Here is a 26,218-nt window from a genome sequence, read left to right as displayed (position 1 = left end):
TGTTCAAAGTATCCAATATTTCACCAAACATTAAAGATTAGAGAAAATTATTAAAATTATTAGAAAACACAGTTGTGTAGCAGAACTTTTTTTCTTCTTTCTTCTTCCATTAATCACCTCATGACCCCTCAGATTTATCTATTGACCCTTTGGAGGGGCCCGATCCCTAGGTTGGGAGACACTGGACTAAACTAGCTAACTGTATAAAGTAGTTCAGACCAGCTCCACCTCCAGCAGCTATAATAGTATCACAATATAATGATGCCATATAATCAGTTACTGCAAAACAAGTATCTTTAATACTTAAAGTACATTTTGCTGCTAATATTTCTGCACTTTAATGAAGATTCTTCATGCAGGACTTTTACTTGGATTAATGGAGTATTTTTACATTGCTGCACTGGTACTTTTGCTTAAGTAAAGGATATTAGTACTTCATCCACAGCCAATGATGGTAAACTCAGGTAAAAAGGTAAACTGGTTTCTTTTGGCTGAACTGGCTCTTTAAAAATCCCCATTAACTAATTGAAAGGTAAAAGGTGAATCCTGAGCTGACCAAAGGCCAGACTAACCTCCCTCTCTCAACTCAATGTTTTTTTTAGTTTTTCCTCTGCTTGGTGTTAAAAACTAACTGGACACAGATCTGCTGTGTTGTAACCCGATTACTGTTTGGATCCCAACCTTCAGGCCCTTTCTCATGCATGTTGATATTGTACTTACATATAGTGGTTTATATAGTATATATTTTCCTTTAAATGAGCACAAACCAGGTGACAGTCTGGAGTTGTCAGAGGTCCAGGACAGTTAGAAAAAAGAAAAGTGGAAAAAAAAAAAAGCATAACAATTTCTCAGAGGCCACTGTGATTCATAAGACAGATCTTATGAATAGGAAAAACAGCAAATCTTAACTTTTCAGAAGCAGGAATCATATTTGGCATTTTCTCTGCAGATTAATTTTGACAACCAACTAATTGATTAATCAACTAATGATTGCAGCTCTAAACCAAATTGCTATTGACTGCAGTGTAGCTGTATTGTTTATTTTGCCATGTACCAATTATGTTCTGGCTGGTTTCTGGACAACTAACTGGGGTTTGTTTCTGAGACAAATGGAAAATGTGGACAAAATAATCAGGGGTCATAGTGTAAATACAAATTTGTTTCAGAGATGTTGGGGGGACAGAACTTTTAGCCAGGCCTCTGTGTACAAATAACACCGGATAAAAATCAGAAACACCATCACTGTCATTCTGTAATCACAGGAGAGCACTGCACTCTGGTGAACGCCTGCAAAAATACTTTAAAGTCATACATATATAAATGCAGGAAAGGCAATGTGCCTATGTAAGGAAACACTCGTGGTCGTGGATTCCCTTAGCTTTTTTTTTTTCTTTTTTTAATATGTTGTTGTATATATAGATGGTTCATCCATACATCAACCAAAAGCTTGAGACCTTCACGAGAAGTCCAATTGTACATGCTTCAATGATGTATCCAATTGTACTTTCAGTGCTCACAAACACATGTCCTGTAGCCATACTGAACACCAAGAGCATTCTCTTTTTTTCCTGAAATCAATGTTTCCGAGTTGCCCACTGATCCACTCTGTAACCAGATGCATGACAACCAGCCATTACAGAAGTCGCTTGCAAAGTAACAAAGTTACAGCTGATTTCATTTTAAATAGTCTTCAATTTAAAAAAATTTGCAGTCTGATACAGAAGGCTAGGAGACCTGAACAATATGAAAGTGCTAGTCATTAATTTACAGAGATCAGGCATCACATAGTGCTATGAAGTATCCAATATGCTACATATGAATACAGCTGTTGACACCTTAACAAATGCCTCTGGTTGTTTTTCAAGGCTACTTGAAAAATCAATAACCTTGGCTTGTATGTACATAAACATGAGCGTTTATGCAGAAAATAACGTAGATATCACCACTACCAGAGGTATAATCTTATTACGGCCATTTGGCCACAACAGTGATAATGAAATATTTAGTCCCATTATCAATTTCTAAACTGTTAATCCCCCAATTTTGTTTAAGTGGGAAAAAAAACAAAAGAGTTGCCATCATGGTATCCCCTCCACGTTGGACTCCAGAAGACAACGTTGTTCAGAGCTTCTTCTCTTGCATCGTGCTCAAGTTCTTGGTTTGTTTTCCCCAGCCATTGGTTGCTTTCCCACATCTTCTGGTGCTATTTCCCATTTGACAGATTGAAGAATGACTGAGAAGAACCAGTTCTGGAACCACTACTTAAGGGAACAACACAAGCTTTTTTTCACTTCACTACAATCAGTCACAGAGTAATAAAAAGTAGAACAGATGACTCAATTCATTCCTGGAGCAGTGCCTCCAAAATTGAAAGTAGATGGCACCACTGGTGCTGTGAACTTGTACCCGCCATGTTTCTCAATCATCTTGGATTCTGCAATTAGACAAACAGAACAAGTACTTAAACCCACATTAGATAAATTATGTTTCCACACAGCTCACTGCTGCTCTATTCATCCACCACACAGCTGTGCTAGGGCTTCCCTCAGTTAGGGGAGCTCTTTTTCAGTTTTTCACTTTCAAATTCAGTGTTGTCATTTGAGGATTCAACTTTTTATAATTTTATTTTCCCTTATTCACGGTCAACAGAGCACAGGATAACCGACTAAGCAGGCCATCATATTTTCCAAACTCTGAATTGATATACTTGTTTTTTATGTTTAATTGCACATCCTTCTATTTTCATTACAGTTAGAGATTAATAACCATTCATATGACATTCAGCTGTTCTTTATTCACCCTTCACATGCCACTGGCGCTCTCTGGGGAGGTGCTAATGGATTGTTAGGGGAGCCACCACTCACAGCCATCTCATCACAAAATTAAGATTGTGACAGTTTTTATTTTGTTGATTGAAATTGAGATATTTAACATTCCAACTACTGATGTTGAGATGATAGGAGACCTTGATGAAGCAGGACTATTTGGTGAAATGTGAAACACTATCTTCTATAGTTTTATAAGTTAATGACATGCACCTCAAACACATTATGAGTGCACTCCTCCCTTTATTTAGTGATAAAAGGCAAAAAAAAAAAAAAAAAAAAAAAAAAAAAAAAAAGTACAACATTTTCAGCAGTTCACTTCATTACAGACAAGTTTCCAAGCTTACAGTATATTTAAATGTAACTAGCTGGCAATGAATAATATACATTTCATATAATTTTATGTCAATTATAAATGGAAGTCATCAGTAGAAAAAATAAAATAAAAATTTCACACACACCTGTATTAATGACCCAAAGCACAACATACTAGAGCATAAATAAAAATCTACATGTTGGACTGACTGCCAAGCAGAATTATCCGAGCTGATGCTCACCGTGTGCTGCCCGTCTCTGGTCTGCAAGTGTGCCAATGTCCTGAAGGTGTTTGCCTTGTTCCTCGTCAAGGGCTTGCGTTAGTGCCTGGTACCATGCAGGGTCACGATTCTGGATATCTGCATCACAGTAAAGGGAAATGAGTCGTCTACTTGCAGTTACAGTGACTGATGCACAGCAGGAGCCATTTCATTTTAAATTCGAATCAACAGATAGTCGTCTTACTCTGTAGTATGGCTTTGAAGATCTGATACTCGTCCACTAAGTTGTCCTCATCATCTACAGCTGTAGTGTAGCCCTCAAGTGCTGTCTCCTCAGCATCGTCCTCCTCCCAGTCTTCATCATCTCCGTCCTCTCCTGCCTGCTTCGCCAGCATCTCCAGATACTCCTGGCCCTCCTCATCAATGTCGTCTTCATCACTTCCCAGTTCAGCTACATTCATTCAGAGAAAAAAAAGGGAACATGTTTCAACATCACTCAATACTCACTTAAACTCGTCTTGCAGAGCGGTATTTGGACAAAGCAGCCCTGCTGAAAATCAAAACATGTCTTACCATTATCATCCTCTTCTTCCCCGTCTTCATCATCGTCGTCATCATCATTCTCATGCTCTGCTCGACAGGCGTACGCCCTCTTGAGGCCATTAAACAGCAGGATGGCTGCTGGGAGAAGCTGGCCGGCCACCTGGTTAATGGCCTGAGGCCTGTGATCGAGGTCAATGAGAGCACAAAGTCCGAGGATGCACATCTTCCTGTCGTGGAGGCTGTAATTAAATAAATAAAAAAAGATGATCAGATCTCTGATAATACCAGTAATACATAACTGATGATGGTTACAGTAGAAGATGACATGAATAAACAAACAGTTGATTAAACTCTTTTGGGTTTGTTTGGCTGCTGGTCAGACAGGGCAAACAATTTAAAAGGTATCACTTTGGGCTCTAGCAGCTTGTGATCAGCATTTGTCATTATTGGTGACGTTTTACAGGCCAAGTGAGGTCAAGTATGAAATTTAATAAAACTGGAGTCATAAAACTAAAAACGCATTTGTGACATTAAAAATGACAATATATATTGTGGTGTTAATGTTCATGTTCAAAGCGGTCTTACCCGAGGAAGCAATCGACATCTTTGAGCCACTGGGTGATGAAGTGGTTTGTGATTGGCTCAGTGTTGTTGGGAAAGCGCAGATTCTCCAAAGTGTTGAGGAGAAGAGGGGGGCTGTAGTAAAGTGCAGCGATGGCCACCTGCAGGCACATGGTCCTCAGCTCACTGGTCTTTACCTCCCGTGTCAAACGCTCCAGTGCAGCAGCCACAAACAAGGGCACAACCTGCAACAACAAGACAAATATTTATTTACTGCAGGAGCCAACACAGGTCTGTAGATAAACTTATTGTAGCTATGGGTTTGAGTATCATAGTTACACCAGTCTGAGACCTAAATGTGATTCTCTTTGTTAGATACTGACCTGGTCAATGCCGCGGCCTTTACACTGCAGAATGATCACCTCCAGCAGCTTGGCTGCATGACACTCTGGGTCCTCACCTGGATCACCTGTCAGGACCTGTGTGAAGTGACACGCCAAGGTAAAGCTTCTCATTAACACTGCGAACCAAATAATTGATCTCATATACAGGCAGTTTTATGTGTAAATCAATTACATCATTTTACCTTCTTGCACATGCTATAGATAATTTCCAGATATTTGGTGTCAGATAGGAGGGTGTCTGTATCAACTGTTACATAGTTATGAAGGAGAGGCATCATATCTGAAACAGAAACATTTATTATTCACACAACTGACCTTAAAAGCAAAACATTAGCACCAGTGCCCTGGTTACTTGTTTTAGTTTAAAAATGGAGCTCTTATGGTGAGCTGATTTGCATCATATATCATTATTATCACAAATACTAATACATTGCATCAAATTAGTTAGTCACTGTAAGAAACCTTTTTAGCACCCTAATATGAATGCAAGTACTTCCTCTTAGTCAAACATATACCTGTGAAGTAGTCAAATCCATCCTGCTGGAAGACTTCATACACCAGAGGAAGGAGCTGCCACATTTGTGGCGACACCTGCTGGCAAGTGAGGCTGTGAGCCAAAGACAAGATCTCCTCATAAAACTCTGAGACGATAAAAAGAAAAGAAGAGGGGTGAGCCACTGGCAGTAAACAGACAGTTTATCATCAATAGTTCATCTCTGTCTCAGCCACATACAGGTGGAATTTGGCTGCACAGGAATAACTGGTCCAACTTACCCAGTACATGTTGTTGCAGCACAGTGCCAATCACCTGCAGGCAGATACCCTCCAGCTGCTGGGTGATCTGAAACAGCACGATGGTTAAAAGGCAATTAGGATGCAATCAATATAATCAATTAAGTGAGAAGATAAGGCTGTCGTAATCAAACTGTGTACAGTTTCAAGAGCAAGTCAACAGATATTATGGGTATATCAACCAATAGAGGGTTCTTCATCCAATATTTGTAGTAAGTCTGGCCAAACTCCAGTTTCAAAACATATTTATAATAAATGTTTCAAATATTATACAAAACCAAAGTTTTCATAAAAAGGATGCTGTAGAAAAAGCATAACTTCGGGATCTTTTTTTTTATTTTTTTAAATGAGTTACTTATCCAGCCTGCATTGAAAAAAACAGTACGGAGTTTAACTATGAATTTAGTGAATGAATATTCTGGGTCAGACTTTGTTTTGTCATGTACTGAAATTGTCAGTCCTGCATTGTCATCCGTCTTAATAATCTGAAACAGTAAAACTCCTATGTATTCTTTTCTGACTTGCCAAATGAAAATAACAGCAAGTCTTTGCAGCAAAGTGACGTACTTTCATGATAGCTGAAACTGCTGAACTGTTATGCAATCAAAAATCCTGCCTATAAAGCAATGCTTGGTCACATCTAATGTCACATCCTCTTGGCTTTGAGCACCAGCAGTCCTATGCTTCAGCAGACATGGTGGCAGCGCGCCCCAGCACTATTTCTAGCGTCTGCCTCAGCCTCTGAATCATTTTGAACATGGTGAGAGCAGAGCGTGTTCCCAGCAGTTGGTGGGTGGCTGAAGTGTGTTGGCAGGAACGCTACAGCAGACTAGAGCTGCTTCTGCAGAGGAAGTGGCACTGAGATGAGTGATCAGCCGGTGTGTGAGTGTGTGTAGCACACTTCGAGTCAATACCTCTTTGTGGTCCTCCACTACACTTAGCAATGTGTCAATGGTGTTGAGGATGCCCATAGCCGTCACAGCCTTGTCATCTCCTCCCTCCTCATCAGGCCCTGTCTGAATCACCTGGTTGAACGTCATTGCCTGTCAAAGAGCAAACAGAGATTGTTATGATTGTGTCCTCCTCAGAGGCATCCCGTAAACATTCAGCTACCGTCAGAGCAGTCACACAGTTACTCAACTAAACTGGTAAAGAGCTGTTGTGTAATCGACAATAATCAAATGACTTGATGCAATTTAGCAAGACAATTTTAACACATGGCACCTTAATTTGGATATATAGTTGCCATTGTTCCTAAGGAACCCTACATTTGAGTTAAAATCAGACTTTTGCTTCGTTTTGGACTACTCAGGGAGTGCCCGTACTCTATACTCTCCCTAATCTGACTGAAGCTATCATGTAAACTGTACAAATCATTTTCAAATACAATAACACCTGTATTAGATTGGTACTTTGTATTGGTCAATAACCAAAGTCCAGGTACGGGTATTGGGACTGAAAAAGTTGGATCAGTGCATCACTGTTGTGAAGGGGAGGGAATCACATGAAATGACTACAAACACACACTCTGTAAAGACTGTACTTACCAAGTGTTGTGTCATCTCCACTGCAATTGGAGTGACCTCCTCACTGTATTCACAGATCATCTTCTGTATGACATTGGTGAGGTCATCATTCTCTGTCTCCCTGACAATGTGCAGGAGCGCCTGCATCACTGGCCGGATGTGGGGGGTGATGTATTCTTTGGCTAAACAATATAATACAGAAGTTTAATTACACACCTGTAGTAGGAAAATGATGGCATGCGGTTTAGTCAGTAAACCATAAGCTGCTTTACTCACCTTTCTCCTGGTTGCTGATGAGAACCTGCAGGGCGATAGCAGCTTCCACCTTAACTGGCATCTCATTGTCATTGATTAGACAAAGGCGGGTCAGCTCCAGAGCTGTCTGCAGGTTCTGGTCACTTTTAAACTTCACCTCGCAGAAGTAATGCAGCACCCAGCAGGCCTGTGTGAGAACAGAGAGGTTGAGAAACTGGCTGAGCAAACAGCAGTACCTAACGACAAGGAAAGCACCATTATTTTAATTGAAGGCCAAATCATTCAGTTCTTTTAATACACAAGTCTCATGGCTGCGTGTTCACATTATCACTTACCCTGGCTCTCATGTAGCCCAGTTCATTGCGGAACAGGGGGAAGACGTGATTCTGCAGCATGAACTCCATCTGGTCCTTATAAATTTTTTTCTAGGTAGAGAAAGGGATGAAGTTGGTAAGTTATACAAGGTGGCATAATTTACAAAACATATCCACTTCAAGATAAGTGAAATCTATAGTGTATTTCGAGGAGGATGTCCAAACTGAAATTGTGGATACTGGTAAATGTTCAACATTACTCAGGGGGATTGAATCATGTCTTCTGAGTGAGTGTATAAAAGTGGAATTGTGCAGAAGATTTGATGCAAACGAGTTGATTGAGAGCTGTTTACCTTCAGCAGGATCTCAGCCAGAGACCCAATCATGTGGAGGGCACCATCCTTTTTCCTGGGGTCAGAGTTGGGATCAGTGAGAATCTGGTAACAGAAGCCCATACTCTTTTGCAGCACCTGAACAGAGCAAAAAATAAATAAGAACTTGGATTGTACCGTACAAAACTTAAGGTTTCTTTAAATATAAACCTTGTGGGCAGAACTGTCAAACAATGATGTCAAGTCAAACTTGAACACAACAAAAAAGCAAATAAAAAAAAAAAGCATTTTAACTGACCTCTTTCCTTTTGTTGCAGGCTGTGAAGAGGAGTGTCTGGGCTGCAGTCGTGGGAGAGATGAAGTCCTCAAATACGTCTGAGGAGGGCAGTAGAGATTGGATGAAAGGTTAGTCATTGCTGTTGCACAGGATTCCCTTTGGATTACAGTCACAAATGTTCTCTGCTTACCAAACTTCATGCGAATGTACTCATACGGGTCCTCCTGCCACAGTTCCTCATCACTGTCTGTGTAACACATGAGGGGAAAAACCACATCCTGAATGATGCCCTGAGAAAAGGAGAAAACAAAAGCATTAAGTCAGAATCAGGCAAGAAGATGGTGATGGTTAACATCTTGACTTTTACTTATAAAGTCAAAGTTGAGGATGTGCTAATCTTCTGTTTTTAATGGTTAAACCCAGGTAGGTTTTGAAACTATGCAGACTACTTATTAGTCAAACATAATTCTGGGTGTAATTATAGTGTAACTGAGCATATAAGAGGATTGATTTTCACATAAATGATTGCTTCTTTCATCTATTGGTTGACCCAATACCGGTTAGACCAATACCAAATGCATGAGCTTCATCATTTCTACCAGTGTGGTACCACAATGTTTTTACTGCACAATTAACATTCCAGACATGTCATGTGTTGCATGCACTGAATATTCAAACACTGTATTCATACCTGGATGTGTGGTTTAAGGTTTTTCCACGTCAGAGCGTGTGCTATGCCCTGGTTGATGTAGTTGAGTGTCTGTTGGAGTACTCTGGGAGCCACGTATTGCTTTTCCTTGTATTGATATAAGACTTTCAGCAGCACCTAGAAGACACATGAACAAAAAAAAAAAATCCTTAAATTTGCAGTCCAAAGACCCAAGACCCCGTCTGATTGCAGAACTGCTGCTGCTTACATTACACCTCCTGAAGTTCTTACCTGCTGGGCAGAAACTGCGTATTCCTTGAGGAAAAGTTCAGCAAACTCTGCGTACTCTTTGGTTGTGTTGCCTGGACTTCCATATCTGCAAAGATGGTTTAATACAGTGATTACTTTCATGTACATATTTGGACAACAGCTAGATACCTGTTAGGTAAAAGTTATTCTAGATTTACCTCTCAAACAGCCGAGCCAAAATGTGAAGGGCCCACTTCTTGCATTTCCACCAAGGCAGCTCAGGCCGCTCGTCTTCATCTATCTGCATCGTCTCCTGTACAGACAACAGACACAGTGAGCTTGTGAAGCGCTGAAATGTGCACATATGATAAACCAAACCATGTGTGAACAGTGGTTTGCAATATTAATGTAATATGTATTTTACAGTGTCCTCACCGGAGGAACGTCCCTATCCACTACTGTCTTGAGGATCTCCATCCATTCTGTCAGGTTCTGTCTGTTGATGAGTTCCAGAGGGAGATTATACTGTGGAGACAAAAGAGAACGTATAAATCTCAGTCCAATTCAACTACATGTTTTAATGTGTTTATGTCAAAAGAGGACATTATATAAACATAAAAAAAACAGATTTCAGCTGAAGAATAGAATGAACTGAGCAAACCTTTAAGAGAACAGTGTTTTGAAAGTGTGAAAATACGATGGACTATATGGAAAAATAAATAAAAAATCTCTTCAGGAACATAAGGCCGAGGGCTGAAGATGTTAGGTGTAGTGATAATACCTGGAAAAGGGCATAGAGGATTTTGAAGATCTGTTTCTGTATCAGGACAGAATCACTGGAGTGGTCAGGGAGCAGCTGGATGAAGCGATCTTTCAACATGGGCATGAAGATGTGCATGGCAGCCACCAGAGGCTGACGCTCTTCTGGTTTCTTGTATCTGTTTCACACACACACAAGTTACATTAGCACCACAAAAACACAACAGTAACTCCCCATAATATAGTACAATAAACATACATATTGAAACCTTTGACTTACTCGTAGTTTTTGACCAGCTGGTAAAGGCAGAGCAAGATTCCCAGCCATCCTGCACTGTTGTCTGACTGCAGGTAGAAGCCAATCTTGTCCACGATGGTCGTCCACTTGCCGGGGTAGTCATGCTTGATCATGTGGTGGATACATGTTGTCAACTGGACCCTGACAAAGTTCAAAAGGACAGTTGTAGATTTGGTTAGTTTAAATGATCCCCCCCAAAAAAAGAAAAAGACTGACGGAGGATGACAACTTAATTTCCCTGTGGCTCTTCTCAGCCAGCAGGGAGTGTAGTTACCTGATGCGCTCAGGAGAGTGGATGATTGCCTCCACTATGTTGTCTCGAATAACCTGCCTGTCTTCGTCAGGGATGTTATTGACAGGTGTCTCTGAGCTTGAACCATCTCCATCACTCCAGTGCTGGGTTATCATGTTCTTAAGGTAAATCACACCTAGACAGAGGAAAAAAGAAAGGTCGGCCCATACAATGACAAAATACAGACACTGTATGACAAATATAACACGCTTATTCAAATAGTTTATTAATGAAACCGTCAAACTATAAAAGGAAATACAAAACTGAAATTCAGTGAAACATACTAAAACCTGCACATTTCAGCTCAACATTTTTGACTTTGCTTATTCTTAAACATGAAATACATTTGTGAATATTATTTTATCAAAGTTTGAATCATTTATTTTTAAGTTTTATGAATCAAAATAATTAAAAACCTGAAACTTTACTGCACATTATAAACATTCAGCCCTTTATATTAAAAATAAAAAAGGGGGTTTTTATTTTTCCATCAGGCTGCTGTACAGAGGAATATCAAAGTAAACTCTCTGTAAGGTTTTAAAATTCAGTTGAGGTACCAACTCTCCCAAATGTGCACCCATCCTTTCTGACTGCATTTACATCATTATGACCGTGTACAACGCAGCAGTGTGTATTCAGAGCCCCCTAAAACCAAAGACACAGGAATAAATCCCTCCATCTGTAGTTCACTAGTTTTGAATGTGGCACAAGGGTGTTAGCTGGGTTGATATCCCCAGTGTGGGGCCCCCAGTCTGAGGTATCCGAGGGAGTGGAGGAGCGAGGGCTGGGAGGCTGACATCAGACTGCTGACACAAATGTCTACACCGCTGGCGAGGCAATCATAATCCAGCCTATCAATGCTGACAGAGCATAACCCCCCACCCCACCCCTCCCTTCGCCTATGACCACGAAACTACACTATCGCCCGACCCTGCACCGCCACTACTGAAAATCTCTCATAAAGTAGATTAAAAGGTTAGAAGAAAAATCACTTCCTGCTTATATCAAGCTGAATTAAATTGTTGCAAGTTTAATAAATGAATGGAAATAACAAATGACAAGAACATATAGTAAAATACCCACTTTAAAGTATAACGGTGGTGTTGAAAATGTTAAACTCAGCTATTTCTATTCATCTTCTAACTAACGACGCAGCTTCACGATGTCGTTGTGTAACAGCTCTGGTCAAAAGTAGAAAGATGTTAAGAAGTAGAGACTGAGGCTGTTGTGGTTTAATCATTTAATATTACCTTAAGTTTGTATTTAAACCTACATACTGTGGGCCAACATTTATTTATTTCAAAGCATAAGAACCAAATACTTTAAAGGGTCAGTTCAACCTGATCATGAATAATATCAACCAATCCAAGTTTTATTGAACCATGAGTATTAAAAACAAAACAAAAAACCTCACACCTGCATTCATGCATGCTGTCTATAGCTAGTCTGTTATAAAACAATTATTATGGCATTTGATCAATGTTTTCACTGAAAATTATATAAAAATAATTGAGAAACAATAAAAGGATGACTATCACTGAAATGGCAGCATTTTTTTTAATTTTAGGCTGACTACCAGCATCAAGCTAGACAGGAATCTAAATGAATAATAACTTGTACCAGTAAAATAAATATTCTGACAAATTATGTTCAGTCTACAGCTGCTTCTCATCTCTTGTGTTCTTAGAGTACAACTTGGCAGAAATTGAATATTCATAAGTATGTTTTAATTAGTAAATCACCTGAAAATAAGAATCATTGTGTTTTCATTACCTTAGAATAAGCCCTTTATATCTACATAGGGAGTGTGTCCTCTACTACAGAGCCTGCCATGTTTCTACAGTAGCCCAGAACGGACAAACCAAACACTAGCTCGAGAGGGCCAATTGTATCTTTGGCAAGTTTGCAGCCACCATTGGTTCTCCTACACACTTTGAAAGAGAAGGATGTTCATTTGGTTGCAATCTGCATTCTCACCGCTAGATGCCACTAAATGCTACGCATTGGTCCTTTAATACTGTCGGACATTTTTCCTGCCGCTGGAAAAGTGATTTATTGCACTACAGCACAGCACTGTGAGATATAACATATTGTTTGGCTAGTATGGCTCTGAACACTTGAAATGGACCCAAAAATATAGATAACACTGCATCGGTGCACTTTCTGCAACAACTTTGGTCAAGATATTTCACTTTGAACATTGATTTATTTTTATTTTTTTTAGTCTGTGAACAACTTCCTCCTCAGAGCAGCATTTGACTAAAGCAAAACAAGCTATATTTAACCAACTCCACGTGTCCACTGCACTTCAGCATGGCACTTTAGCCTTACAAAAACAAGTGTGAATCATGTATCATTGCCAAGTTACCTTTTTCAAAACTATTATATAAGTGACCTGTTCAACTTTCTCTAGGTGGAGAATATCTGGTCCATTTCTCATCTAATGCAATCTGACAAAATTGGAGTCCGATGCAGGATAAAGTGGCATGTCACACACTACCAGGGTGTTTCAGTAATTATGTGGATCAAGTGTACAAAAAGATGGACTTTGTATCATAACGGGTGATTAGGAATCGACCAGCAACACTGAAAATGGAAAAGGGCTATATTTAATTTCCCAAGTGTTGAGAAAGGGTAGAACTGAATAAACATTGAAGTGAACCAAAAGAGGCCAATTTTAGTGTGGCAGAGCCTTTTCTATATACCCATGATGTGATATTGACGTTATTATTATTATTTTCATCTTTAATAACACCATTATGGAGGCATGCAGTTATCTCTTCAGATATATTCGGTACTATGTCTGTAATATCTGTGTTGAATTTCCAACTCAGCTTTTAGGTTTCTCTATCACTCAACAGATTGTATTTAAAAATGCTTTGTCTAGAGAATACAGAAACCATTTAATATGCACCTCTAAATCTGAATTTGCATTTCATCTACTTTTTACATGTTAGTCTTGACTCACCTGCTTGTCTGACCGGCAAATCCAGCTGATCAGACATGGTGACTTGCAGCAGGGTGGACACGAAGTTGACCTGGGTGTGACCCTGTAAGTCAGAACCAAAAACAATTGAGTTTAAGTCCATCATAAACAATGAAACAAACTACTTCTGTTTGTCAATAATGTTGCATTGTAAGGAAATATCCTTGGCTCTAAAACTAACATAACGGGTACATATGAGACATTGAAATTCAACCTGTGAAGTCACATTTTTGACATAGCAAATTGAGCTGACATGTTTGGAGTTCAGGTGGTTTGAGGTGAGCGACAATGGTACAGAATCCAAGCCGTTGTTAACCTTGTACAAAAAAAAGAGCTGAAAATGAGTTTTATTTAGTTTATTATGTCATGTTTTACCAATAAAAAAGGGAAATTTCCCATGGCTGCATCATGTTTTAAAACAGCAATGTGTACTACTAAACAGTGAGGTCATACAAATCACAATCAATGAGATCGTAGTCACACTGAAATGCTCTGAATTATCTGACCAATGCTGCATGTTGGTCTATTGTCACCTCACCATTTAATATACCAGATGTTTGTATCTGGATAGTCAGCCACTGTTAAATGTGTCTTATGTTACTATAGGGCTGATTCCAGAGGTCACAATGGTCATAATGGTATGCTACATTATATATATATCTTACTCACTGTGCCGTCAGACACCCTGCTGATCCAATATATCAACAATTCTTTAAAGGTCATGTTATGTATTCAAGCATTTTGTCAAGCCTTATTCAATCTTTATCTGGCCATTTTCCATAAACAGAGAAACAGTTTATGACTAAGCAAAGCACTGTATTTAGAAACTATGCAGTCCAACAGAATTACTCCATCCTCCAGAAGACATGCTTTTTATTCTGTATACAACTTAAATAACACTTGCCAGCTGTGTCTGAGCACCCAACTGCACCATTCCTATTAATGCTTATGTGGGTGTAAAAAAAAAGAAAACCTCAAACCTCTTGCGCTGCCAAAAATAAGCAGTGGAGGAAAGTTCACCTGATGGGGTCTAACACACAGAGGACATGTATGTGCTGTGACTGAATCATCATCATCACTCCAAGTGAAAACATACAATATCCATTTCAATTTACTACCACTGACTCACATGTAGAAGAAGTGTGGTGCTTCATCATCACAGCATTGTGATTTGGCACAAATTTATATCAAGGCCTCAACACTGTGCATTTAAACTCCATGACCAATTCAGGAGATAAAGCCTGAGTCATTCAACTTCACACACCTACAGAAAGAGAGAAAGTAAAACCTTCACTACTGCACATATTTAGCACAATATTTTTTATTTTTGCAATCCACAAGTCAGGTCATGTACATAGCTAAAGTATTGTAATGTTCATAATGTAAATAGATTGAATTCCATCTCCTTAACCTCTTATTTTGTCTGCATTCAGTATTCCTACTTCTTAAATATTTTCAATGTTTCCTGCAGTGCTGTAATTAGGGCCAGGCAATATAACCGGTATTATATTGATATTACAGTAAAGTGAGGTCATTTTCTGAACTTACCAGACTGTTCTAGCTGTTCAACTATTGGCCTTTACTTGCTTAGTCATTATATCCACATTACTGGTGATTATTTATGAAAAAACTCATGTGTAAATATTGCATTCATAGAGATATTTGGTCAAAATATTATGATATCTGATTTTGGCCATACTGCCTAGCCCTAGCTGTAATATGCTAATTTACCCTTTGGGGATCAATAGTATAATCTTGATCAAATTAAAAGGTTTAAACTGTTTTTTCTGCTAACATAAGCTACATAATAAAAAAATGTAAGATATTATTTACACATGACAGCTGTCTGTGGACTTTGATGCTAGTCTTTGAGCAGGTGGGATTTAAATTATTGTTTTGTTGAAAACTGCGTAATAAAAAGAAAAAAAGTGTTAAGAAAATGCACGTCATAAGTGTGATGACAGTATGTTAAATTCTTCCATTAATATCTGTTCAAATATCAGAAGATGAACTGGCTAATTGTTTATAAAAAGCAACTTTATCCATTGCTGGGCAAAAACAATACATTATAAACTCGTCATGTAGTTTTTAGGATGAGCCCCGTCATTACATGTGAAACAAAACTACTAAATCCAACTAAAGCTCGGAGCAGTAATGCTAACTTAGTGACGTTAGCTTTCATATCATCCAAATCCTGCTTTATTACATTTTAGTAGCTGAAGTCACCGATGAAAAATCCAGTGTGGAGAGAGTAAACAGCAGATTAAGAGATGTCTGGTGTAAATCGTATCACTGTGTTTAAGAAAGTCATCACTTCAGGGCTTGTCACAGTGACACGTGAGCAGCAGCTAGCCCCTCCAACAACTCACCGCTAGCTGCTATTAGCCGCACAGCTACACGTCTGTTACCCCGCTGTTAAATACCCCAGCTAACACTTGACCCGCACTCAGCCCGCGTCAGTTGTTGTTTTAACACACCGTACATTTTATTCCGATGCCATGTCAGTAGCTAACCATTTTCTCCTCGTCAAGGCGAGCTTTAGCTTGTTTTAGCATGAGCGACACAGCTGGCTCAGCACGGAGCTAAGGTTGGGACCCGGCCACGCGAGTTTATCATCGGGATAAAAAAACGTGATTTCAGACTGAAGGCCGTCTACTAGTGATAGAGGTGAGTTAGTAGGAGGAATTTAAAGAGCCAAGCAGCGACATGTAGCGCTTCATCTGTCATGGTAGGACTCAGAGCCCAGTCTGCGTGATCGCACCATCTTGGTGTTGTGAGCGACCAAGGCCCGATCCCGACACCGCGCCACAACTGCCCTCACCCTTAATCTCAACTTTTTTACCTCGTTCAGCTTTCTCTCCGCCGCCTCTCGCAGATTGGGGTCCATTGTACCCCGAAGGGCATCGATCAAAGCGTCTGGATCCATTTCGAAAACTCTGTTTACGGCTCGGATTTTAATATTTCAGGAGGTCTATCAGTTCCCAGTCACTGCGCACATGGACGCACGGCTCTCCGGTTACCCGGCGCGAAAGGAAGCAGTGAATGAAGTACCCGGATAGATCAGCGCCAAATTTGTGCAACACGAACATCCGGTCGGTACGCACACTTATGGGAGTTGTAGTTTTTGTAGTTTTCAGCTCAATTTTAATAATACCGCCTCACAATGGCAGATACAGTGACTAAAATGGATAGGGAAAGTGATCCCGCCAGTGGGAAGTATGTGCATAGTTTGACACCAGAAATGTGTTTTTACATTCATGTGCTGAGGGGAGAAAATTTTCTCTGTGCTCATCTGAGTTTAAGGGGTGGGTTTACAAGCATTATGAGTGATATCACACAACTAGTTCAGAGCCCTTTTTGGTCCAGTATTCAATTTAAACGCGAGTGATGTAGAAACTTGAAACTTTCAGTGCACAAACACTGAGAATGGACTTTACAGTGAAGAGGAAGACGTTTTGTGTTGACCAGTTAAACCTCTGAAGTTAACAATTTTTTGCATATATATTCTGGGATTTTCAATGAGGGAGGAGTAGATAGGCTATCATTTTAAAGATTATAACAACATGATTTAACTTATTTTTTGTGGACAAACTATATCACAAGACACAAACTATTATTCAAAGTAGACTGTTTATATACATCATAAAACATTTATGGAGGGGATCTTTAAGCACATGCGTGTAAAAAGCACAAATTTTCCCTATAAAATATAGTGAAATCTAATTGTAAAGACGCATACAATGTAAATATCCACATTAAAGGCGCGCAGGTGGTCGAGTGGTTGGAGCGCATGACATGTGCAGTGCAGCCGACCCCGGTTCGGGGCCCGGTCGGAGGTCCTTTGCTGCGTGTAGCGCCTCCCTCTCTTTCCAATGTTCCCTGTCAGTCTAGTGCTGAATGGAGGTGTCTATGTCAGACAAAATCTTTAAAAAAAAAAAACCACATTAAACACAAATGCCTCTTTACAGTACTTGAGTAAATACGCCTAGTTACTCTCCTTATCTGAAAAGGGAAGTATTCATCCAATGTGGAAACGAAAGTCAGCTGTGTAAATTCAGTCACTGCTTCATTTCAAAATTAGTGTGCTAAATTCAATGGTGGAAAGTAACTAATTACATCTACTCAAGTACTGTACTTAAGTGCAATTTTTGGTTTATCCAGTGACCCTTTGGAGAGCTCTGACCCCTAGGATGGGAACTACTGGACTACTGGAGACTACAACTGTTGAAAAACTATGTTTTGGTGCATCTGGGTAGTCAAGTGGTTAGGGCGCATGACTTATAGTTGCAAGGTCAGCGGTTCGAGATTGGTTTTAATACAAACCCTAACCAAACAAAATGCAGTGTGTGAAGTACAAAGGCCACCACATGCTATCTATAGGTTAGATTTTGACATTTCTATCTCTCCAGAACTCTCTACCTATGAGACTTTAATCCTATCTAACTAGAATTTAACTGGTCTTGGTCGGCTTTCCAGGGCACACCAAGGGCCACACAGGATTACATCATAAAAACAACAAAGTGATATTTGTCTCTCCAACACCGGCAGGCTTTCTAAACCAGGCATGATCTGAAAAAAAAAATCTACTTCATGTAGCAACATCAGCATGAATCAAAACAGAAAACATGGGTCGAGAGCCACAACTCAATGAGACACAAGACCAAGTTATAATGCCAAAAAAGGTTAAAGCACTTCTTGACAAAAGACAAAACAAAAGATCAAACACAATAGCAGACACAGAATCACATGTAACATATGACTCAGATCTGAAAACAAGTACAATACTACAGTAAGCCTATATGACTGCAGTTTAATTTATCTGTATTTTATTATGTATCATTTTCAGTCTGGGTTTAACTGTGTGCAGTAACAGGAGACTAGCAGCCACATCAGCAGAAGCTTATCTGGATCTTCATAATATTAAAAAATAAACAAAACTCCAATGACTCACTTAGATAAAGGGGATCCTCCAGACAGACCTTGTTAGTCCTGATGGGTCTAATCAGAGGTTCTCCCCTCTCACACTGTCATCCTGATGGGTTCTCTCAGGTCAAAAGGTCAGAGGTCAGGTTGGATGTGCAGAGGAAAAGCAGCTTCATGGACATACAAAATGAAAAGATGCACTGACAGAAGTCTGCTCTCTGAGAAACACAACTGCTATACTGTTGCATCAATGTTCCCTGTCGCATATACCACTACATGATCTCTCCCATCAGGCTTACAACAAAGTCTGAAGGCAAAATAGAGTTCCGCACAGACAGCAAGTCCAATTGCTGCAAGTCCCGGTCCAACGTAAAGGCTGATTCTTCCCGGACTCTCTGGTTGTGTTCTCACAGTAGGTTTCTGAAGTTTGGGCTGATCAACAGCAGCTGTAAAGGACAGAAATATAATAAATGCACTTTTATTCCACAAATTCTGTTATCCAAACATTCAACTTTTCTAACTGTAAAATCTGGGCTGTTGTTGGGGGTTTGAACCTGCTGATGTTTGTGTCCACATACACATTCTGAGTTTTTCTGAATCATCTTACAAGTGACATTGAGGAGGCATCTGTCAGAGCTCCCACCATAGTCTGTGAACACCTCAGACAGGTACAGACCCGAGTATTCAGTCCTGAGTCTGGACACATGAAGTCTGATTCATCCTGATCTCATTCTTTGTCGCACTGAACTCATCCTGCAAACTCTTCATCCTGAGACTCTGAAACCTCAACACCCTGATCTACATGATACAGGACTGGGGCCTTGTGATCAGTGAACAGTTCACAGACAATGTTAAGTGAGGTGGAGGGACTGTCAGGTTTGGTCGTAAACATCCATTCCAGTGTGACGTTGTGGTTGTCCTCTGCCTGATAGGAGATCTGTGTCACTTTCACTACAACTGTTCCTGTTGAGGAGACGGTGAGGACCAGACAAACTGAGAACTGAGGCTACAAAACTGAAGAGTTCAAAGATGCTGCAGTATAGAAAAGGTGATGCATGATACAATAATTAATTTTAAAAAAGCAACGACTGAATAAAGAACACTTTCCCCAATTGCAATAAGGCATTTTTACAACGTTTAATACATTCTGCCAATGGGATCGCTCACAGTTCAAAGATGAAGGTCATAAAATCGGTTGGTGAGGCTGAAAAATGTATTTTGTTATTAATATTTATGGATATTAAAGTAAAGCTGTAAATTAACTAAAGACACAGGAGGTCAGGCTGATGAGCAGAAGGATCCTGCAGATCATCTTCACCCTGTGAGAGGAGACAGAGAGGAGTCATGAACACATGAGGTCAGAGCTCAGTCATCACAGGTGTGAGAAGGAAAACACATAGCATCAAACCTGTCAGAAACAATGTGGATTACAACCACAGATAGTCATTTCAAATGGAAATGAGTTGCTTTATGTATTATATATTTATCAGGAGCTGGTAGTTGGAGCTGGGAATGACGTCACCCCGAGTCTGAATCGTCCCAGTTAGAAATCAGAAAACCAGTTCCGGTTAGCCACTGATAGCAATAAGCACCATTAGCATTTAATATTTTCTCAGGTGCAGTCATGTATTTCTGTCACAAGATGGCGCCAAAAATCACAACAAATCTCTTTACAACAGTGAAAGTTTGTCTCAGCAGCTACACATTCAAGTGAACAAGTCTCTACAAATATGCAGATTACACCCAGTATGACATGAGGCGTCACAATTCTTTCACAAGGAATAAAATAAGTTGTAACTCTAACCCAGAGACTCTTCAAACACAGCTCCAGTATGTGAAATCATGTTGTTTTCACAACTAGAATAAAGGTTTCACAATGCTGAATGTGTTGCTATATTGTCTAGCTAACACTTTTTCATAAGTAATTGGTACAAAAATAGAGAATCAGCCGCTTAATACAATTTCTTGTCCAGCAGGCTTTTTACACCCTGTTGTGTCAATTAGCCTCTTTTTCTGTCTAAATCTGAGGCTAATTGCCGCGTCGTTTTTCGTAGGGACTAATTGTTGTGCTTAACATAAACTTTGGATATTTGATTTTAAAAGGTGGATGTACAGCTCAATTATCACCATGGTCACGTACAGATAATATGAGTAGGCTATTGTGTGTTTTGTAACAGGCTCATTGTTAGTGAACATTATTAATTAGCTAACAGTGTGCTAGAAGTTGCTATGGTTACCTGCAGTTTACCTCGCGTACTAATCTGAACGGCGGTTAAACTTGACCGGAACCATGTTTGAGGCGTCCTGCCAAAGTTTAACAAACACCTAGTAGCTAAGACCTATATTTAGAAATGCATATGTTCTTGTTATAATGTTGCTAAAAGCGGCGAATTTTAGTTTAGTTTTGACCTTGTTGAGTTGTTAGGTAGACCTACATGGCTGAGTTGATGACCCGCAGTGACGGAGGAGCATCAGCTGTGTGTGTGACGCTGTGTAGGTTTGTGAGCATCATCAGCGCCACACCCTCTTCACAGTGCAGCAGCAGCAACAGCAGCAACATGACGATGGTGCGAGTTGCCCTGCTAGTTTTGGCTCTCACAGCAGTCTGCAATGGGATCCTCCCAGAGATAGTAGACTCAGGACTAATCCTGGAGGAGAATTCCGCCCCGGGACAAACAGAGCTGGACCGCATGTTTGTGGAAGTGGAGCAACTCCCAGAGGAGAAGAAACAGAAGACTGAGGTATGAAGCCAGGCAGTTTATACCTCAAAGTATTCAACACGACAGAGCGTTATTTCACTACTCACCACTCCTGCTGAAATGTAAAATATTTTCATGTTTGGTTAATATAAAATAGATGAATATAGATAGAGCTGAGACAGATGCACCAGCGGGATGAGTGAGAATATGGGAGTGACTGCCCATTGCATTTCTGTATCTGACACCTGAAATAATCTCTAATAATCTGTCTGCTCCTTTTAGAGGAACAATGACGGTGCCAGTGTCAGCCCCCATCCTCATAACCCTTTGGACAAAGCGAATGAATCTGTCCACACCTCTGAAGACCAGGTAAGCGTATTTAAAAAAGTCAAAGTGCAGGGAAATGTTTCTTTCTCTTATTGACTTTAAAACAGATGTCCCATCTTCACACAGGAGACAAATGACATTGCTACCACAACTGTCCAGTCCAGTGACCTGGGGAACAACATTGATTATGTAAGTTCATTCATTATCTACAGTCTTAAATGTGTATACAGTCAAGTGGAACATCTTTTTTTCTAAACAGATGTCCTTTGAGTGCTCACACTTTGAATTTCTCAGCAAGAAAAGCCTCAAGATTGCATAATGTCTGTTAGCAGCATCCCAGCTGCTGACTTGGCGTAATGGCTCTAACTCAGAGATGCTGTACAGGGTACATTTCATGTCCTCATTCAACTCTAGTCATAATTTGTTTGCTGTGCATGCATAAGTTAAAACATGAAAAATGATGATTCACAGCCGATATGTTGAGTGCAAAAAAGATAACCATACACAATTGTTGATAAATAAGTCACAAAGTCTGCTCTGCTCTCTGGAACTCACTTTCACTTGTGTTTTTTGACACATGAGAGTGTGATGTTGAGGAGGACAACAGGAGAGATAAATAGCTGCTCACATGGTACCTTTGGGACAAGAGTCTGTCCTAGTTTTAACTGCAGGTCTACACACAACAGGTAAAAAATAAAAGTGAAGGAGACGCCTGGTTTTCCATAAATATACAATATGTTTCCTGTCTGCAAAGAAGACTGAAGACTTTGTAACCTAAAAGATTAATTAAGGTCCTGATGATACAGCAGCCCAAGTGTTGATACAGTACATGTTACTTCTCTGGTCTTACAGTTAAAAGTAATGCTAAGTGTGACTTGTGTGTATCAAATCCAAAGTCTGAATTTATGAGTCTTATATTATTAGCTTATTGGCAAATATGTTGGCAGATTAGTAGTACAGAAAACTGCAGCAGAGACATGCCACAGATATGTTTAAGGTAATTAACAGTGTTGCCATTACATCATTTGTCCACAAGGGAGCAATGGCAGGTTTATTTTTAAACTGATACATTTCCTGCCCCCTTTGCATCTTCTCACAATTATTAGAAAAAAATATAATAATAATTAATGGATCCTAATAAAATGTTTGCATGTCAAATATGGATAATGTAGCCTAATGTAGAGGTGATATAAGATTATATAAGATAAGACAATCCTTTAAGATAGAATAATATGCAGATAAGGTCACCAAAGAAGTCTGATATATTGGAAGTTTGTTTGAAATATTCTTTTTTTTTAATAGAAAATGGATTTTACATACAGGATCATATCTATATAAAGTGGACCATCAGGATATAATGTATGCCATAATGACTGGACGGCTCTCTGATTGCTTGGGGCCAAAGAACAATTTTAGGACTGAACTTGATGAGTCAGAAATGTAATCCTTCCTCTATTTCCTGTTTAGGGATGCGTTACTGATGAGGACTGTGGGAAAGGGAGGTACTGCCTCTCTGAGACACACATCTCCAAGTGTCTACCTTGCAAAGCAATCGATGTTGTAAGTTAACTTAAGCTGGTTTTACGTGGAAGTCTTTTACTATTTTCATTATTTTTTTATGTTTTGTTTCTCTGTCTCTGTCTCCTTCAAACACACACATCATACAGTCACTTCCGGGCGTCTGGAGTTTCACTTTGACTGCATTGCAGTGTGTCTGGAAGTGTAACTGGAGTGTGTTGTTGGTGAACGCTCTGTCCTATGAGCTTCACATGAAAGAACAGCACGTGTCAAGGTTAAATAAGAGCTCTTCATTACCTCTGCTCTCTCAGGGGACGACCAGAATAGAAATAATATTGGAAATTTTTCTGTAGAGACTCACTCTTTTGTTTTATTTAAGACTGACTCAGTTATTACTGCTGATTCTTCTTATTTTTTGGAAAAAATTGGTCTTGGAGAGGCAGAGTAAAAAATCAATGCAAAGGCATACCGATACTGGCAGTCTGCCAAACACTGGTACAGTGCACCAGGATAATAAATAAACAGAGGACGACATCTGTCTTGTAAGATGCCCTGCGCTGAAAAACTCTGTATCAAAATGATCAGAACACAGTTTACTGAATCACCATATTAATTGTCTGTAGAGAACATGCAGGACTATGAACATGTTTGGTGCACTGTTTTCAGAGACCATGTATAGAGAATTATTAATGTCATAAATGCTCCTGTGAATTGTTGAACTGAAGCCGTGCACTATTGTATGATTATTAAGAGCAAATTTGAATCAGATGAAACTGCTGATATGTTGGCTGAAATATGTTTTAAAACGTTTTGTGGCTACTTTAATGGAACAATATTTGACTATAATAACTATAATTAATTGTGTGTTGTTTTTATTTTTTCCTCTGTTGTTTCAGCCCTGTACTAAAGATGATGAGTGCTGTGGTGAACAGTTGTGTGTTTGGGGTCAGTGCAGTCAAAATGCAACAAAAGGAGAAGCTGGCAGCACTTGTCAGTATCAGACTGACTGCAAGCCTGACCTCTGCTGTGCTTTCCATAAAGGTACAGTAGAGTTTACAGTGTGTATAGTATATGTTGCTTTGTGATGCTCTACATTTGTTCAACATCACACCAAAATCTGATTTTTACAAATGTGTTCAAAGTAATGTATGGCTGTATCTGTGTGGGTTTTTAGCCCTGCTCTTCCCCGTCTGCTCTGCAAAGCCCATTGAGCGTGAGCGCTGCTTTGGTGCCTCCAACCACCTGATGGAGCTGTTATCCTGGGACATCCAGGACAAGCGACCCAGAAAACATTGTCCTTGTGCGGGGGACCTCCACTGCCAGCACCTGGGGTGAGCACATGGCCACTTGTCCCTATCTTTAACCTTACAATACCTAACGCAGCACATTTAACAGCACAGTATGTCTTAAATCCTGTATTTGGTGTGGATTTAAAAAATGTTGCTCTCCCCTGACAGGCGAGGGTCCATGTGCCTTAGAGGAGAGGACTCAAGTGAAGAGGATCTGACAGACACTCTGTATTCAGAGATAGACTACATAATCTAATCAAACTGGATTGTGTCTCTAATTTATTGCACTTTCTATTTGCCAACTTAATCCAAGGTGGTAAATCTATACTGCATGAGATATGGCTGAGAATATAAATATTATTTTTGCTGTGATTGAGATCTGATGCTTAAAGTTTCCTGAAAATGTAGATATAAAAGTCACTAATAGGAGATGGGAAACACTATATTTACAAAATCTTTGACTATTTGCTGCATCTGTATATAAAGTTGTAACTTTAACCTTTATCTAATGCTAATCCTAGACCTTGAAATTAACTGCAACACACTGAATATGACTCTAGACACTAATTTCTAGATTACTTGCTTCAGTGTTCAGATCTCACCTTTGTCACATTGTCACCAGCTGATACGCAGTTGAGGAGCATCGATCCATATGAATGAGACTGAGCCACTGAGCTGCTTCGCACTAACAGAAGCTTTATGTACTGTATGAACACCAGTATCACAGAAGCAGGCAATAATCACTGTTTGGGTTTTGAATAATTACCCTGCTTATCGTCCTTAATCATATGAAAATGTACGTTTTAGGTTGGGTTTTTTTTTCTGGTAATCTGTAAACTTTTCATAGGGACTGCAACAGTGATTTCAATGATTGGCCCCTAGAAAGTTTGTTTTCATAATTTTTTGTTCCAGAAGTAATTAACATTTAGCTATTTCAATGTCACTAACAATTATTATTCCTTTCCTTTATTCCCCCATGTCACTTGAGAAAATGTTTTGGCATACCTTCCTGCTTGATCCTTCCAATGTTTGCTTGCTGCTAAAAATCCTCATGTTGCTCAGTCCCAGAGGCCCTGAATTTTTCAGCTAAGACCTCAATATTTCAACTGTCGCGGCAAAAGAAAACGTCCACCATGGCTGACGATTTGATATTTCTGATGTTTGACTACTGGCATTCAATGACTAATATTATGGTTGCATTTAGATACACAAAATATATTAGTAAGATTTCATGTTTAAACTGTAATAATTCACCAGGTTTTGGTCTTCTGAACTGAATACTCCATTGAGAGTTGGGCAGCACTGATCCGGGAGGAACTTCCCAACTTTAGAAACATAAATGGAGTAACCAGTTTATCAAGCACACATGTAAAACCTAATGCAGTTGATCCAAATGCACTGTGATCAATCATTTTCATCCGTTTTTGTTGACAATGTTCCACAGCTGTTCATTCAACTATAACATTGTGTTCCCAAAATAGTCAGTGTAAGTATCACAAAGATACAATTTGTTATAGGGTTATTGTACTGCAACAAATTTTAGAATGTGGCTCAGTGTAATGTGCTCTTTCTCAAGTGAAAGTCAGTAGTCACTACTTTAATTTTTGCTTTAACTCCTTCCTGTGAATCCTAATTTAAATATTTCATAGAAATTACTGTTAACCACCACTTATTACCCCAGAATACATGTCCAGCCACAGATTTTGATCCCATTGCATTTACAATTTACTGCAAACTGTGATTTGACAAACTGCTGTTGTCCACTCAGGTGACTCCGACCTGCATTGCACATTTCTGCAGGCCAAAAACACACGATCAGTCTCCAATACTTTATGATGCTTGTATGTGATTTGTATAATGTACA

The 26,218-nt window shown here is 39.5% G+C and overlaps 2 protein-coding genes across 2 annotated transcripts; one reads left to right on the top strand and one right to left on the bottom strand.

Moving 5' to 3' along the window:
* Positions 1-280: 280 nt before the first annotated feature.
* On the bottom strand, positions 281-16,617 carry ipo7 (importin 7). Its single transcript, XM_062422862.1, has 25 exons — positions 16,441-16,617; positions 13,581-13,662; positions 10,595-10,748; positions 10,303-10,461; positions 10,045-10,201; positions 9,699-9,788; positions 9,482-9,576; positions 9,306-9,390; positions 9,057-9,191; positions 8,556-8,655; positions 8,387-8,463; positions 8,110-8,226; positions 7,778-7,867; positions 7,464-7,629; positions 7,209-7,369; positions 6,576-6,704; positions 5,644-5,710; positions 5,385-5,510; positions 5,052-5,149; positions 4,849-4,944; positions 4,490-4,710; positions 3,935-4,143; positions 3,606-3,812; positions 3,383-3,499; positions 281-2,434 (listed from the first exon to the last, which is right to left on the bottom strand). Exons 1-25 carry the CDS (start codon positions 16,522-16,524, stop codon positions 2,337-2,339), a joined length of 3,120 nt encoding a protein of 1,039 aa, XP_062278846.1. The 5' UTR covers positions 16,525-16,617; the 3' UTR covers positions 281-2,336.
* Positions 16,618-21,076: 4,459 nt separating this feature from the next.
* On the top strand, positions 21,077-24,610 carry dkk3a (dickkopf WNT signaling pathway inhibitor 3a). Its single transcript, XM_062429387.1, has 7 exons — positions 21,077-21,262; positions 21,503-21,589; positions 21,674-21,736; positions 23,015-23,107; positions 23,962-24,106; positions 24,240-24,396; positions 24,523-24,610. Exons 1-7 carry the CDS (start codon positions 21,080-21,082, stop codon positions 24,608-24,610), a joined length of 816 nt encoding a protein of 271 aa, XP_062285371.1. The 5' UTR covers positions 21,077-21,079.
* Positions 24,611-26,218: the final 1,608 nt, after the last annotated feature.

This window comes from Scomber scombrus, chromosome 1 (genome assembly GCF_963691925.1).
Source record: "Scomber scombrus chromosome 1, fScoSco1.1, whole genome shotgun sequence".
Lineage (NCBI taxonomy): Eukaryota > Metazoa > Chordata > Actinopteri > Scombriformes > Scombridae > Scomber > Scomber scombrus.
Note: the sequence above shows the minus strand (reverse complement) of the source record. Positions and strands in the feature narration are given on the sequence as shown.

What these genes read in the sequence shown, in the direction of transcription:
- ipo7 (XM_062422862.1), bottom strand. Translation starts at nt 16,524, where the DNA reads ATGGATCCAGACGCTTTGATCGATGCCCTTCGGGGTACAATGGACCCC. An exon ending in CAGCTGGTCAAAAACTACGA is followed by an intron (nt 10,202 to 10,302) that starts GTAAGTCAAAGG and finishes TGTGTGAAACAG; the next exon opens with ATACAAGAAACCAGAAGAGC. An exon ending in TAGTGGAGGACCACAAAGAG is followed by an intron (nt 5,711 to 6,575) that starts GTATTGACTCGA and finishes GTGCTGTTTCAG; the next exon opens with ATCACCCAGCAGCTGGAGGG.
- dkk3a (XM_062429387.1), top strand. Translation starts at nt 21,080, where the DNA reads ATGACGATGGTGCGAGTTGCCCTGCTAGTTTTGGCTCTCACAGCAGTC. An exon ending in AGAAGAAACAGAAGACTGAG is followed by an intron (nt 21,263 to 21,502) that starts GTATGAAGCCAG and finishes TGCTCCTTTTAG; the next exon opens with AGGAACAATGACGGTGCCAG. An exon ending in TCCACACCTCTGAAGACCAG is followed by an intron (nt 21,590 to 21,673) that starts GTAAGCGTATTT and finishes ATCTTCACACAG; the next exon opens with GAGACAAATGACATTGCTAC.